The 17,238-nt window shown below is 45.5% G+C and overlaps 1 protein-coding gene across 1 annotated transcript in view; it reads right to left on the reverse strand.

The window, feature by feature from the left end:
- Positions 1–17,238, reverse strand: part of LOC109908502 (potassium voltage-gated channel subfamily H member 8) — a 102,814-nt gene that overhangs the window by 4,930 nt on the left and 80,646 nt on the right. The window contains exons 6-13 of the mRNA XM_031794968.1: positions 14,858–15,070; positions 13,809–14,008; positions 9,316–9,565; positions 7,292–7,506; positions 6,848–6,886; positions 2,395–2,696; positions 2,053–2,168; positions 1,490–1,569 (exon numbers count right to left, since the gene is read on the reverse strand). Of these exons, the coding sequence (XP_031650828.1) occupies positions 1,490–1,569; positions 2,053–2,168; positions 2,395–2,696; positions 6,848–6,886; positions 7,292–7,506; positions 9,316–9,565; positions 13,809–14,008; positions 14,858–15,070 (1,415 nt within the window). The remainder of the gene's footprint in view (positions 1–1,489; positions 1,570–2,052; positions 2,169–2,394; positions 2,697–6,847; positions 6,887–7,291; positions 7,507–9,315; positions 9,566–13,808; positions 14,009–14,857; positions 15,071–17,238) is intronic.

Consider the following 17,238-nt stretch of genomic DNA (forward strand, 5'->3'; position numbering starts at 1 on the left):
TTAATGTGAGACAAGGGTTATGGGTTAATCCCGTGGCGAACATCGTGGACTGGCTCAGGTAAGGATTACAGTTACCACCGGGAACCACACTGAGAGACAACCTGTCAAACACTGTCCTCCCAGAGAGAGAGAGAGAGAGAGAGAGAGGGGGGGGGGGGAGACCGATACAGAGAGAGAGAGTGAGAGAGAGAGTGAGAGAGAGAGAGAGAGAGAGAGAGAGAGAGAGAGAGAGAGAGAGAGAGAGAGAGAGAGAGTGAGAGAGAGAGAGAGAGAGAGGAAGGAGGGGGAGAGAGACCGATACAGAGAGAGTGAGAGAGAGAGAGGAAGGAGGGGGAGAGAGACCGATACAGAGAGAGTGAGAGAGAGAGAGGAAGGAGGGGGAGAGAGACCGATACAGAGAGAGTGAGAGAGAGAGAGGAAGGAGGGGGAGAGTGACCGATACAGAGTGTGAGAGTGAGAGAGAGAGAGGAAGGAGGGGGAGAGAGACCGATACAGAGAGAGTGAGAGAGAGAGAGGAAGGAGGGGGAGAGAGACCGATACAGAGCGTGAGAGAGAGAGAGGAAGGAGGGGGAGAGAGAGAGTGAGAGAGAGAGAGGAAGGAGGGGGAGAGAGAGAGTGAGAGAGACCGATACAGAGAGAGAGAGATGGGAGGATGGTGGTGAGACAGAGAGAGGGAGAGCAAAAAAGGTTCTGCCCACTCCTCATCCTCTTTTATCCATTCATCCATCTCTATTACCCCTTTTTCTCTCCCTCTCTCTCTGCCTCTCACCCTTCCTCCTCTCCTCTCCCTATCAGCACAGGCCAGGGTGATGGAGCGATGTACCACTGGGCGAGACCCACACTCCGCTTCACCTGCCAGAAGTCTAATGCCAATTTAGCCACCTGCCAATCAAAACCATGGGATAAGCTACCACAGAGACTCTGTGTACATTTTGTTCTATTTTGGAACATTACACAATTATGAAACCCTCTAAAGCTCATTCTATTTAGTGTTGCTAGAGCCTGCTAATTCTACAGCCTGTGGAATAGCACCTGTTCCTGTTTAGCTGACTTCAGTTCAGTCCTTTCTCAAGTGTTACAATGTAAGCGGTCCTCCATAGAGGGGAACCATAACATGTCGGTTCCTGATTCCACTAAAGGTTCAACACGTTCGCCTTGATACCATTTGGCGAATCCCAATTCCGCTCCAATCTGTGTCCTCTAGAAGAGTTTGAAGAGCACTCTCTTCCTGTCCTCCGGTTCTACCTCTCAACCTCCTTCGTTTTCTCCTTCCCTCGTTCTCTCCCTCCATCCATCTACCACCTGAGAAGGCCATATGGCTGCTGTGTGCCTGAGTGCCAGAAGCTCACCTGACTAATGCTGCTGCTTTTAGCCAAAAACCTCACACACACACACACACACGCACGCACGCACGCACGCACGCACGCACGCACACACACACACACACACACACACACACACACACACACACACACACAGCGTACTGTACCTCCTGGTCTAGGTGTCGTAGTTGTCCCCAGGTCTCCTCAGCTTTAGCTGCTGACTCTGCTGTGCTGATCTGGAGAATATCTGCAACACCGTTTAGAAAGAGTCATAAATATTCACACAAACAAACAGTGAATTGGTGAAGCTGTTACTGTTAATTACAACTCGTGACTGTGATTGGAGCTGTGATTGTGGTTGTGGAGACCTGTAGATGTGATTGTGGTTGTGGTTGTGGCTATGGAGACCTGTAGATTTGATTGTGGTTGTGGTTATGGAGACCTGTAGATGTGATTGTGGCTATGGAGACCTGTAGATGTGGTTGTGGCTATGGAGTCCTGTAGATGTGATTGTGGTTATGGTTGTGGAGACCTGTAGATGTGATTGTGGTTATGGTTGTGGAGACCTGTAGATGTGATTTTGGTTGTGGAGACCTGTAGATGTGATTGTGGTTGTGGTTATGGTTATGGAGACCTGTAGATGTGGTTGTGGTTATGGTTATGGAGACCTGTAGATGTGGTTGTGGTTATGGTTATGGAGACCTGTAGATGTGGTTATGGTTATGGAGACCTGTAGATGTGGCTGGTGGGCTCCCTGGACCGCTGACTGGACAGGCTCGACTAGGAGAGAAGGAGAACAGTGGAGACGTCTCTGTACCGTCACTGTCTTCTGTACCGTCCACAACCCTGGAAAGAGACAGAGAGAGGCAGAGACAGAGAGAGAGAGAGAAGCAGAGGGAGTGAGCGCCAGAGGGAAGAAGGGAGTGAGGGACAGAGAGAGAGGGAGGGAGGGAGGGAGAGCAAGAGAGGGGGAGGAAAGGGACGGATTAGACAGGCGGACTGATAGACAGATCAACTGATGTCAAAAAGTGATTGATGAGTCAATAAAATGCAGGAGAGTATTAGCTGTTACCTAGGGCTGAGGTTGGAGGGGTCTAGCATGGTGAGAGCTGTCTGGTGGATCTGGATCTTCTTCCTCAGTTTCCTAGTGTTCTGGTGTGTTACTTCTCTGCCACTGTGCAACTCTCTCTCCATCTCGGCTCTACCTAGTGGAGACCTCCCAGATGACACCACTCTGGGGTACAGAACGATGTTCCGCTCCGATTCCGGAGACACAGACACCAGCTCATCTTCCTCATCCTCTTCCTTCTGCACCTGGTTCTCGATGATGGATGGATAGCACCGGATCACTCGTCCGTTGCCTCTCCCCTCTGACTAGAGAGAGAGAGAGAGAGAGAGGAGAAAGAAAGAGCATATAAGACAGAGAACACTCATTGGAGATTCAAACAACATTCACTGTGCATTCATGTTATTTTACAGACAGACAAGCAACATCACTTGTGCTTGGAGTCACACAATCAAATACATTTTGGGGACACCTTGTTCTACTGATGAATCTGGATGCTATGGAATTGAGAGAACAGAGTATTGCTGTAACTAAAGGACTGTCTGGAACAGACAGCACCAATGAGACCAGAGCTGCATCCCAAATTGCACCCTTTTCCCTACATAGTTCATTACTTTTTACCAGGGCCCATAGGGAATAGGGTGCCATTTGGGCAGGATTCCATTGTAATGTGTGTTAGCCAAACAGCCACCTTAGTGAAGAAGGTTCTATTTTTATAATAGCTAAAGTTCTCTCAGTGTTCTGTGCTGCCACGGCTGACAGAACTCAAGGTTCTCTCAGGGTTCTGTGCTGCCACGGCTGACAGAACTCAAGGTTCTCTCAGGGTTCTGTGCTGCCACGGCGGACAGAACTCAAGGTTCTCTCAGGGTTCTGTGCTGCCACGGCTGACAGAACTCAAGGTTCTCTCAGGGTTCTGTGCTGCCACGGCTGACAGAACTCAAGGTTCTCTCAGGGTTCTGTGCTGCCACGGCTGACAGAACTCAAGCCTGTACTTAATGTTACATACTCTGGGAAAAATGCTGAGCAATATATATTTAGATATAATTGAATAAGGTTCCACAACCTTTTTATACACAGACACTCGGAGAGAGAAAGAGAGATCAGGACCACAAATGTAAAAAAATCCATCTAGACACCGTAGCCCTAGAGCACACAAAAAACGATACATATCTCAGCCTAAACATCAGCGCCACAGGTAACTTCCACAAAGCTGTGAATGATCTGAGAGACAAGGCAAGAAGGGCCTTCTATGCCATCAAAAGGAACATAACATTTGACATACCAATTAGGATTTGGCTAAAAATACTTGAATCAGTTATAGAACTCATTGCCCTTTATGGTTGTGAAGTCTGGGGCCCGCTCACCAACCAAGAATTCACAAAATGGGACAAACATCAAATTGAGACGGCATGCAGAATTCTGCAAAAATATCTTCTGTGTACAACGTAAAACAATGCATGCAGAGCAGAATTAGACCGATACCGGCTAATTATCAAAATCCAGAAAAGAGACATTAAATTACAACCACCTAAAAGGAAGCGATTCCCAAACCTTCCATTACAAAGCCATCACCTACAGAGAGATGAACCTGGAGAAGATTCCCCTAAGCAAGCTGGTCCTGGGGCTCTGTTCACAAACACACCCTACAGAGTCCCAGGACAGCAGCACAATTAGACCCAACCAAATCATGAGAAAACAAAAAGATAACTACTTGACACATTGGAAAGAATTAACAAAAAAACAGAGCAAACTAGAATGCTATTTGGCCCTACACAGAGAGTACACAGCGGTAGAATACCTGACCACTGTGACTGACCCAAAATTAAGGAAATCTTTGACTATGTACAGACTCAGTGAGCATAGCCTTGCTATTGAGAAAGGCCGCCGTAGGCAGACCTGGCTCTCAAGAGAAGACCGGCTATGTGCACACTGCCCTCCAAAATGAGGTGGAAACTGAGCTGCACTTCCTAACCTCCTGCCAAATGTATGACAATATTAGAGAGACATATTTCCCTCAGATTACACAGATCAACAAAGAATTCGAAAAACAAATCCAATTTTGATAAACTCACATATCTACTGGGTGAAATACCACAGTATGCCACCACAGCAGCATGTTTTGTGGCCTGATGCCACAAGAAAAGGGCAACAAGTGAAGAATAAACACCATTTCTCTTTTGTACTTTAACTATTTGCACATCATTACAACAGTGTATATAGACATAATATGACATTTGACATGTCTGTAATCCTCTGGAACTTTTGTGAATGTAGTGCTGTTCATATTTCACTTGCTTTGGCAATGTAAACATATGTTTCCCATGCCAATAAAGCCCCTTAAATTGAAACTGAATTGAGAGAGAGTGAGGGGGAGGGTGAGATGGAGAAACAGAAAGAGGTCTCTATTCAGTGTTAAAATCCAGTATTGACTTGTAGGCTCTGGGAGCACCTGGCACACTAAGCCTTTGTGTGTAACAAGGTGGAAGCAAGAGCCCAGTGAAGCACATTAGTTAACTATGACTTGGGGAATAATGAAGGCAGCACAGGTACAGGTCGCACTTTGACCTTGGCTGTAATGAACAACCCCTGACCTCAATGATTTTGATGACCTTTCAACCCCTAATGAGCCAGATCTTTTGAAAAAGTCTGAAACCCTCTTTGAAGAGTATCTTAAATAACTCTCAAGGCGCCCCCGACGGGGCCCCCGACGGCCCTCACTCCCCAAAACAATAAGAAAGCACTGACCTTTCTGATAAATACTTTGTTGAGGAAAAATGTGCACGATACGATTGTTGTCTCACCTAACTATTTTAACATTAATGCACTAATAAATCGCTCTGGATAGGAGCGTCTGCTAAATTACTATTTAGATTGCTTATTACCTGCGATATGAGATGCTGTGAGTAAAATGCTGAATTTTAGAAGCAGAAAATAGCATGATATGTCTATTGATAGGTGACCAATGTTCTCATTCTTATTTAGTAAAAATCTGCCTTGTGGTTTCTGAAACCATCCACTGAATGCTCATGGCTCCGTGCACGCACGCACACACACACACACACACCATACACACCATACACACACACACACCCTATCCTTCTCTGATTAATCACCTGGTCTAATACTGTTCTCAGATTTCTACCCAAAATTCCCTCACTTCCTCTTGTAAATATTAAATTACGCCCCAATCTGCTCTGTAATTTAATGAGTCGCCAACGTTCTGTCAATCAAATCAGCTATTCCACTCAAACTTCCACTCAAAATGAATATCCCTCCCCATCCCCAACCCCCATCCCCTCATCACTCCATCCCCAACCCCCATCCCCTCATCACTCTATCCCATCCCTCCATTCCCAACCCCCATCCCCTCATCACTCTATCCCGTCCCTCCATTCCCAACCCCCATCCCCTCATCACTCCATTCCCAACCCCCATCCCCTCATCCCTCCATTCCCAACCCCCATCCCCTCATCACTCCATTCCCAACCCCATCCCTCCATTCCCAACCCCCATCCCCAACCCCATCCCCTCATCACTCCATTCCCAACCCCCATCCCCTCATCACTCTATCCCATCCCTCCATTCCCAACCCCCATCCCCTCATCACTCTATCCCATCCCTCCATTCCCAACCCCCATCCCCTCATCACTCTATCCCATCCCTCCATTCCCAACCCCCATCACTCTATCCCATCCCTCCATTCCCAACCCCATCCCCTCATCACTCTATCCCATCCCTCCATTCCCAACCCCCATCCCCTCATCACTCTATCCCATCCCTCCATTCCCAACCCCCATCCCCTCATCCCTCCATCCCCTCATCACTCCATCCCCAACCCCCATCACCTCATCCCTCCATCCCATCCCTCCATTCCCAACCCCCATCCCCTCATCCCTCCATTCCCAACCCCCATCCCCTCATCCCTCCATCCCTCATCCCTCCGTCCCCAAACCCCCCTCCACACCCAACCCCATCCCATCATCCTTCCATCCCCACCCCCAACCCCCCATCCCCAACCTCTCATCCCTCCATCCCCATATCCCCAACACCCTCCATCACCATAAAAACTCAAACTTCTCTCACCAATGAATATGCCCCCCCACCCCTCTCTCCATCATTCCCTACTTCTCCTTCTCTCTCTGAACCCCCTCCACCATTAATAATAATCATTATGCCAAAGAGCGATTTGAGTCAATTACAAGAGATGGAGACTGGAAGAGTTTTTACTACTGTGTCATAAGAAACATTAAATGATTTTGGAAGAAGTTTATTCATGGTTATTTGTGGGTCCGTTTCTGAAGGGGCTCTGCACCATTATTAAAACATCCAAAAGCCCTTAAAGGAGATATGCTGACTATAAATTCTCAGTACAAACCCCCTGGCTTTGTTTTACATAGAAAATAGCCAACATTGATAGAACTGTTATCAGATATCTTCGTTAGTGTCTTTTTAACCGTACCTGTGTGTCCAAAGGTTTGGTGGACAATCTGGACATAACCTGTCAGAAAGAAAAGTCAGTGAATTGAACATGTCTATATTGCCCAACCCAGATGTTATCCTCCCTCTCAGAAACTCTTTATGACATAATGTTGTTACAGGAAATCTCTCATGAGCTGCCCCTCTCAATAGCATAGTTTTCCACTTTGCGCTGTGGCAGTGTGTGTGCGTGCGTGCGTGTGTGTAAAGTGGGCCAGTGTTATTTGGGCAGCAGGACCAGACACACCTGACTGTAATTACAGCAGCATTCCTCATTTAGGAACCCAGGCTATTGCTGCACTCCATCATCTCCCTCCCTCCCTCCCTCCCTCCCTCCCTCCCTCCCTCCCTCCCTCCCTCCCTCCCTCCCTCCCTCCCTCTGCTCGCTCTCTCTCTCTCTCTCTCTATGTATGTGCATGTGACTCACATGGCACTCGTGTCCCTCTCTCAGGTTGTATGTGAGATCCAGCTGGATGTCCTGGACAAAGCGGCTGGTGTACTCTGGGTAGAGGTCCAGTACCTCGTATAGACCACTCAGGTTGATACACTGCAGGTCACAGTAGGTTAGGGCCTTCACATCTGCGTTGGTCTTTATCACCCGGTCATCTATAGACATGTTGGCCCCGATCAGGTCACCCTTACCTGGGGAGGGAGAGGGAGGGATGGACGTTTCAAACAGAGAGCTGTAAACATAGAATTAGAATTACTAGAATAGACAAAGCCACAATTTCTAGGGCTGTATTTTTGTGTCATGGACTGTTATTAATAACATAATCTGATCAGTCATAGATCATAGTTAGAACATAGCATAGAATATATTGTATGTCATAAAGTGACACTATGTTTCAGTTTTTTTATTTAGGGTGCCCTCATTTTCATGTGTTGGATGTCGGCCCCGTGTATTGGCTAGGTGTGCATGATGTCATGAGGAAGCTGGAATAGCTCTTGAGCTGTGCTAAAGTATTTATCATTGTCATACTGAACTGTGAACATTGCTTATCTGCATTGGGTGCTGGGGGGTGCTGATAGTAAGCAGTGCTGTCGTGACTGCTCTCATCCCCTCGCTCTGCTCTTTTCTCTATTCACCCCTACCTCCCTCACTCCCTTTCTCCATTTGTCTCCTTTCCTCTCCTCTATCTGTTCCTCCCCTCTCTCTACCGCTCAACCCCCCCCCTCTTCTTTTGTGTGGCACACTCTTGCTCGGAGCTTGGCTGAGCGGTTTTGGCTGTGAGAAGGTTTGTAAGGAGTTGGCGTAATGCTTTAGAGAGCTTCACTCTTCCCAGATTGTCAATGTCAGCCTGACCTTCTGCACAGTCAGCAGGAGAGCTCTGAAAGAGAGTGTTGTCCCTGTTAAATACTGTATACACACATTACATAGTCACTCTGGCCCAGAACAGGGCAGTTCGGCTGGCCCTTAACCTTAATAATATGCATGTCAATCTCTCCTGGCTCAAAGTAGACTTCACACACAGACACATGCATACACACACACACATGATAACATACGCACTATACACATATGTATACATGGATTTTGTGTTGTAGATAAGTGGTAGTGGGGTACCCCCCCCCACACACACACTAATAAGCAAACAAACAAGCATACAAAGGCTCAGTCACAGATACTGTACACAGGGACTCACACTCACACAGAGAGAGGGAGTGGCAGGTGACAGAGGCCTGTAGATTCAGCCCTACAATGGAAACTGTGATCCACAGGTGGCCTGTTGGGATGGAATCAGCCAAGTAGCATTACAAAGTGTTCCAACAATGGACTCCATCTGCCTGCCTGTCTCTCTGTCTCTCTGTCTCTCTGTCTGTCTGTCTGTCTGTCTGTCTGTCTGTCTGTCTGTCTGTCTGTCTGTCTGTCTGTCTGTCTGTCTGTCTGTCTGTCTGTCTGTCTGTCTGTCTGTCTGTCTGTCTGTCTGTCTGTCTGTCTGTCTGTCTGTCTGTCTGCCTGCCTGCCTGCCTGCCTATCTGTCTGTCTGCCTTTCTGTCTATCTGTCTATCTGTCTATCTGTCTGTCTGTCTGTCTGTCTGTCTGTCTGTCTGTCTGTCTGTCTGTCTGTCTGTCTGTCTGTCTGTCTGTCTGTCTGTCTGTCTGTCTGTCTGTCTGTCTGTCTGTCTGTCTGTCTGTCTGTCTGCCTGTCAACCTGTCTGCCTTTTTGTCCTCGGCCTACCTGCCCACCTATCCAACCCTCCCTCCCTTTCCTCCCCCTTCCATTCCTCCCTCCCTTTTCTCCATCCCTCCATCCCTTTCCTCCCTCGCTCCCTACCTCCCTCCCTTCCTCCCTTTCTCTATAACCAGCACCATGTCTCACCCAGTATAGCCAGCACCGTGTCTCACCTAGTATAGCCAGCACCATGTCTCTCCCAGTATAGCCAGCACCATGTCACACCCAGTATAGCCAGCACCATGTCTCACCCAGTATAGCCAGCACCATGTCTCACCCAGTATAGCCAGCACCATGCCGTCCTTCAGCACCTCCATGGACCCAGAGCAGACGAAGAAGATGGCCTGCAGGGCATCCCCCTGGCGCAGCAGGTACTCCCCAGGGGCGCAGAACGTAGTCTTGATGTGCAGGGACAGGGAGCGCAGGCACCCCCTGCTGGCCGAGGCAAACAGTGACAGCTCCAGGATCTCCTTGTTCAAGTGCATGGTGATGTCGGAGCGCAGCTCGTCTGGGAAGTCCTTCAGCAGCTATACGGGGGGATGGTGGAAGGGAGAGAGAGAGAGAGTGAAAGAGAGAGAGAGAGAGAGAGAGGGAGAGAGAGAAACAGAGATTGTTAGCCATGGCACGATTGCAGTTGACCATAAACTGCTATCTTGGTCAGGACCCTCTCGAGAAAGAGATTATTCATCTCAAGGGACTTCCTGATTAAAAAAGGTTAGAAAAAGGTCAGCTAAATAAATACAATTTTAAAAGTGATGATGTCACCAAAAATCTGCATGTCTAAGGCCACTTTGAATAAAGGCACTTTGGTGAAAATATTGCAAGTGTTTGCAATAAGTTGTGCTGACTTTAGCTGGTGCTGCATGGAGTGAGTTGAACTTTTGACCCAGCACGACTGGGGGTATCTTAAACAAACATTATTGAAAGAAGGCATAATGATACAACAGCACCACACACCAGCGCCTGTGTTCATAAAGCATCTCAAAGTATGACAAAGTATATACTCATCTAGGATCAGTTTTTCCTTACATATTATATTGAATGGACAGGGTGAACCTAATTCTAGATCAGCCCTCCTACTTTGACCCTATATTGAGACCTCTGCCAACACACTATTGTTCCCACCAGTGGCACCGTTTGGGCCCTAAAAATTCTTAGAACATTAGGCACATTTTTTTCAAGATTAAATTATTAACCTATCATCATTAAAATAATATTTTATTTACAATGTACTAATAAAACAAACAGTTTAATTTTCTTTTCTTGATTTTGGCAAAAAGTAAATATCCAGAGTGCCTCTGTATTGCCCCCCCCCCCCCCATTTACATGAAATGGTTCGGTCCTGCCCCCAAACTGTCGTGTCTCAGCTTCCTAAAGAGAAATCTGGCTTCCAAAAATGAAAAGAAAGAAAAGAAAGACAAGAGAGAGGAGAGAATGGGCGACAGTATGTCACCCAATTTTTCACAAAGGAAGTTGGATGAGGTCAGTGAGTGGTGTAAATTAACCTGGTAGCTTAGACCATAGTGAAATAGGCTACTTTTGCTCCCCTAACATTAGTTACTTAATATCTTCACAGAAAATTCTGAGTGTTTACATTTCGCTCTCTATTAGCCAACATTTAATCAATGCAGGCAAACTTTTAGCCATCTATTCACACTAAATCAGTAGTCCCTGCCGCTGCCTGGTGCCAGGCCCAACAGATGCAGCTTCAGGCTCAGCAGCCCTGTCTCCCCATCTCCATACCCCTGAACCAGCCCTGTCTCCCCATCCCCACCCCTCTGAACCAGCTCTGTCTCCCCATCTCTATACCCCTGAACCAGCCCTGTCTCCCCATCCCCACCCCTCTGAACCAGCCCTATCTCCCCATACCCACAGCCCTGTCTCCCCATCTCAATACCCCTGAACCAGCCCTGTCTCCCCATCTCCGTACCCCTGAACCAGCCCTGTCTCCTAATCTCCATACCCCTGAACCAGCCCTGTCTCCCCATCCCCACCCCTCTGAACCAGCCCTGTCTCCCCATCTCCATACCCCTGAAACAGCCCTGTCTCCCCATCCCCACCCCTCTGAACCAGCCCTGTCTACCCATCCCCACAGCCCTGAACCAGCCCTACTCACAACTGAAGGAGGAGGTTAGCAGCATTGTGTTGAATGACATGTCAGATGTCATAATTGCAGGTACTGCAATGCATTGAGGACATGAATGTGATTCTCCAGTCAGGAAAAATGTCACTTGACACAGAGGCAAATCAATATCAGAGCCTTAAAGGAAGAGGCTCTTAGAGATGGACGGGAGTCTCTCCTGTCTAAGGCAACACGGATTGCCACGCAAATGGATGTTGCACCTCAATTTAGTAAGGAACACAGCCGCCAGAGGAAAAGGAAGAGATTCCATGACTCTCAAGAAGAGACCGCTCAGGACAGTGCAGCAATGGTGTTTCAGAACACAGTGTTTTTACTGCTATGGACAACATCATAAGTGACTTGGACACTAGGTTCCAGAACACAGTGTTTGTTACTGCTATGGACAACATCATAAGTGACTTGGACACTAGGTTTCAGAACACAGTGTTTGTTACTGCTATGGACAACATCATAAGTGACTTGGACACTTGGTTCAACACCACTGCAAAAATTATAGAATAATTTTCTGCTGTTCTGAAAGTTGGTCAGATTAGAGGGGGTAAAGTCCCTTCTGTGTGCCAACCACTGATCATGAAGTATTCCAGAGATCAAAATGAAGTAAGACACCTGAACACTGTATATGCTGCCACTTTCCCCCCTAACTTGTCCCCTGAATGGAATTTGTCAGATGCAGCTGCAGAGCATTGTTGGAGAAGTGTGCTTTGCTTTACGTATATTTTGCACACTGCCTGTGACTGTTGCTGGTGGCGAGAGAGCTTTCAGTAAGATAAAACTGATAAACAACTATTTGAGGTCCACTATGTCCCAGGACAGGCTTTGCAGTCTTGCCATGCTGTCCATTGAAAGTCAGTTATCTAGAAAGCTGGACTTCAAAGACTTGATCAGTGACTTTACTAGCAAGACGGCTCAGCACTGGGCTCTTGGTGAGTAAGGCTGAGCGAGGGCCAGTGATAACTGCTAAATGGCATGGCTGTGGATATTGGATCACTACACACATGATGCCCACAGGCTGAGAACAAGACTGAGAACAAGATATATCTCAAAGTAATGGCTGGATTGCCATAAAATGTGTTGTGCCCAATCAAGACCCCAAGTGGAAGAAACCTATTGATTTGGTGACCCCTTGACCTTTCCTCTAGCGCCACCACCAGGCCTTTTCATTTCCATTTTGTTTTCCATTTCCACTTCACAGCTGCTTATTTTCTAGTTGGTATGTATACTTAGTTCAAAAGTCTGCTGCTGATTTTATTCTTTTGTTTGTTATATAATTCTATAGATGATAATGTTTATTGTATATAGATTTGATTTTCTACTGTATTATTGACTGTATGTTTGTTTTACTCCATGTGTAACTCTGTGTTGTTGTATGTGTCGAACTGCTTTGCTTTATCTTGGCCAAGTCACAGTTGTAAATGAGAACCTACCTGGTTAAATAAAGGTGAAATAAAAAATAAAAAAATAGTATTGTAATTGAAAAGGTTAATATATATTTAAGTTATATTCATTGTAATTGAAAAGGTTAATATATATTTAAGTTATATTCATTGTAATTGAAAAGGTTAATATATATTTAAGTTATATTCATTGTAATTGAAAAGGTTAATATATATTTAAGTTATATTCATTGTAATTGAAAAGGTTAATATATATTTAAGTTATATTCATTGTAATTGAAAAGGTTAATATATATTTAAGTTATATTTCTGTTAAGAGAATTTTCCATTCAAGAATGTTACCATTAAAATGACATTTAGACTGTAAAAGACAGCCTTTAGCACATTTCTTATAGAGGGTATCAGTCTTGCATCAAATAGTGATTTCCACTGTATGCAGAATGTTGCATGCATGTCCGCACAGTGTTATATTTTCACAGCTCACTGTCAGTAAATATCCTACAGTAAATATTGGACTACAAGAGAGTTGCAAGCCTGCAAAGGTAGAGTTATTTAATGCTTTGAATGGGTCGATTGGGTTCTGGAGGTGTGTGGTCGCAGAAACTGCGCAGGGTTGGTGTGGCCTGTGGTGGTGGGGCCCAATGTGATATCTTTTTATGGGGCCCAATATCCCTGGCGGCGCCCCTGGTTCCCACCACAAAACACCAGCTACATTACTAAGCCATTAATGTCCTAATCATCATCTAATCATCCCTGACACACAACATCTGTCAGTCTCTGTTTTAGCCAATAGCAGAAACGTGCTGAACAGAAAATATCAGTGAGTCATCATGACAACAGAGGCCCACTTTAATCAACAGGCCTATCTATAATTCATACATCTGTGATTCATCTCTCTGCCCTATCTGAATGCTCTGTTCTATTATGTCTTTGCTGTCTGTCTCAAAAGCAAACAGCTCCTGAGGCATGATGGGCCACTGTCTCTCTTTTTGTCCTGCTCTGTATCTCAGTCTATCCATCTCTCATGCTCTTTCTCTCTCGTTCTCTCTCTCGCTCTCTTTCTGTCTCTCTTTCACCCCCCCTCTCTATTTTTTAAATACTTTTCCAGCCAAACTTCTTTATGGTTTACACTCTCATCATCAAGCCCTTGATAGTTGAATCAGGAGTGATAGTGTCGGGCTGAAACAATAACCTATAATAACACTCTCCACAAAGGGTGTTCAGATTGCTCACCTCGTTGGAGTCAATGCCGTTGTTGACAGACCATGTGGTCTGGAAGTACTCCAGCATGCGCTGTTTGAGGCCCTGGGGCAGGTGGTGGACCCGGATGAAGTCCTTCAGGTCCTTGGTGCGGGTGTGGTACTGGGACCAGCGAGAGTACATCCTCTGAATAATGGCTGTCACATTACCAAACACCAGGGCGTGCATCAACGCTGGAGGGATGGCGGGAAAGAGGGAGGGGGGAAGGGAGGAACAGAAGGGCGGAGGGATTGTTGGGCAGGCAGGCAGGCCGAGGACAGACAGACAGGAGGGAGGGAGGGTTGGAAAACAGGGTTTTGGTGGGGATGAGTTAGAGGGGCATGATATTGGGAGGTGGGTTTGGAGTTCGGAGTGTGGGAGTAAAATTGAGTTTGGGGGGTCACATTTGGAGATGGATGGGCAAGATATTTAGAGGTGGGGCATGAGATTTAGAGGTGGGGCATGAGATTTAGAGGTGGGGCATGAGATTTAGAGGTGGGGCATAAGATTTAGAGGTGGGGCATGAGATTTAGAGGTGGGGCATAAGATTAAGAGAAGAGGAAAACATTCTGAGAAAGATTTACTAGAGGTTGTGTGTGTGTGTGTGTGTGTGTGTGTGTGTGTGTGTGTGTGTGTGTGTGTGTGTGTGTGTGTGTGTGTGTGTGTGTGTGTGTGTGTGTGTGATTGCCCCCAGGCAGTCGGGGACATTTAATACAGCCAGGCTCATGAGCATTCAAAGGGAGAACACTTAACACTGTGACCTCATTTAAACCCACAGCCCCAAAACCAGTTCACAACTCTGGTTTGGACCAGCTAAAACCAAATAGAAGCAATCCAAACCAGCGGATCAGCCACAAGACCAGTCCTTATCACAGTAAAACTAGATAAAAACCAGACGAAGCTAACATTATGAACATTGCCTGGTGTTCACAGATGTCATTCTGAATAATTCTTACATGCATTAATTGTGATGTGCGTGTGTGTGCCCGTGTGTGTGTGTGCCCGTGTGTGTGTGGGCCCGTGTGTGTGTCTATCTCCCCTACCTCCGATGAGCATTGTGCAGATAGAGAAGATCTTCTCAGCGTCGGTGTTGGCCGACACGTTGCCGAAGCCCACGCTGGTCAGACTGGACAGGGTGAAGTAGAGAGAAGCGATGTAGACACTCCTCAGAGAGGGACCGCTCAGCCCCGTTCCGTTCACTTCCCCCAAGGGGTCATAGGGAGACTCCAGACGCTTCCCCAACTCATGAAGCCAGCCTGGAGACAGAGAGGAGGGAGGGAAAGATGGGCTTTGTTCCAATTCTCTACCCTTCTCTCGCTCAAAGCTCAAAGTGTACACTCGTACACTCCGTCATGATTTAGAAGAAGTGTAAGGAATGGTGGAAACTTCCTCCAGTCATGATTGTGAGGGGTGGAGAATCAGAAGTCATAGGCTTTGTCCAAAATGTCTTAATTTGCTCTAGATAGTGCATAACTTTTCACCAGAGCATTGCACTATATAGGGCAGGGGTCTCCAAGAGGTCGATTGTGAGCTACCAAAAGCTCGCAGCCTACCGATGAGTAACTCTCCAAACAATTCTGCATGTATTTTTCACGTGTTCCACCACAAACTATCATAAACAAATCTCATATGTATCAGACACCTCAAGCTCCTGGCTACTATCAATCAAATCCACATTGACATTATCCCGCCCCTGGTTAGCCACAATTAACTTAAAAGGTAACAATATCTGCCCATTCATTTCCAGCAATAATGCCCCTTTACGTCTGTGTGGTGCACGTTGTCTTTTATTCACTTTGTGTTGCCAGTTAGTGTTAATGATACAGTAACTGTCTTCTGGTTAAACAGAAAGACAAAAATAAATAAACACTATAAGATCTTTCCCCAAAACATTCATGATTATTTGTATCATTCGGGTGGGCTTTTGTTTTTTGCAAACTCTGTCATGACATATGCAGCAGCAAAAACATAGCTAGTCCAGCACATTCTTCTCTTGCCAAAGAAGCATTTAAAGGGGTATTTCACTCAAAGATCAACTTATTTTTTTCTTTTCCCAGCCCTCAAATTTTGTCTTCTGATGTTATTTTAAGAATTGACATGGACTCAGAACATCCAATGTCATTGTTTCTACATGAATAATTGTAATTTGGAGAGAGAAAACAGAACAAAAATTTACCAAGAAAATCTGAATTCGGGAAAATATAAAGAGAGAGCCTATTTGAAAGCTAGGAATTTTTATAAATCAGAAGCTCACAACATATTTAATCATTTAAAAGTAGCTCTCATGCTAAAAAAGGTTGGAGACCCCTAATATATGAAATAAGAGTGCCATTTCAGATTTGCCCATAATAGAGATAGAGATAGAGATTTAATCAGACCGACAAACGAAATGGTGGTGTTACGTTATTGTGTTGAGAGGTAGGTGAAGGAGTCAAGAGCAGGAGAGCAGAGATGTCCAAGTAGGGTCTTTTAATAGGCAAGTCCACCACAATAAGGTCAGGTACAATACCAAATAAATGCCCACGACAAAAGAGAACACAGTTACTCACGGAAGGAGGAAAAACAACGCTCCTTAAACTTATTACACTCAGTATAATACGTGAAAATAACTAAGGCACAACCTCAACGAGCAACATCACACAAATAATCCCGCACAAACCTAAGCAGGCAACAGGGGTAATTAAACACACAGAAATTAAAGCAAATTAAACCAGGTGAGAAAGAACCAAAGACAAAACAAACGGAGAAGGAAAAATTCATCAGTGATGGCGAGTAGGCTGGCGACGCTGAGCGCCGCCCGAACAGGGAGAGGAACCACCTTCGGTGGAAGTCGTGACAGGTGGATTGCCATCATATCTCAGGCTGATTGATTTGTGTGGATAAGATAAAGATATGCAAGAATAACTGTATCAAATAAATAATTCAAATACTGAGCTATATTGTCTGCTAAAAAAATTGGGAAGCTATATTATTTTATACTAATACAATTGCTCATAAAAATATAAACTTAAATATATATACTTTTTGCTCAAAAGGGTATGATTACGGATAAACCTGAATGAATGAGAAAATTACGGAGGGTCAAAGATCATACCTACATTAATGTGGATGCTACCATGATTATGGATAATCCTGAACTAATCCTGAATAATGATGAGTGAGAAAGTTATAGAGGGTCATGTTTTCCGTGCATACCTTAAACATGCTAACCTCCCATGTTATTGGTAATGGTGAGAGGTTAGCATGTCTTGGGGTTATGATCTTTGACCCGCTGTAACTTTTTCCTCATTATTCCCGATCCATTCAGGATTATCCGTAATCATGGTTGCATCCACATTATGTACAAGTGTTTAAAAATGTATTTTATTCCTATTTATTATAAAAGTGACTCCAAAATGTCACAAATTATTTACCATTATTTTTT

Source organism: Oncorhynchus kisutch, linkage group LG17 (assembly GCF_002021735.2).
Source record: "Oncorhynchus kisutch isolate 150728-3 linkage group LG17, Okis_V2, whole genome shotgun sequence".
NCBI classification, from domain to species: domain Eukaryota; kingdom Metazoa; phylum Chordata; class Actinopteri; order Salmoniformes; family Salmonidae; genus Oncorhynchus; species Oncorhynchus kisutch.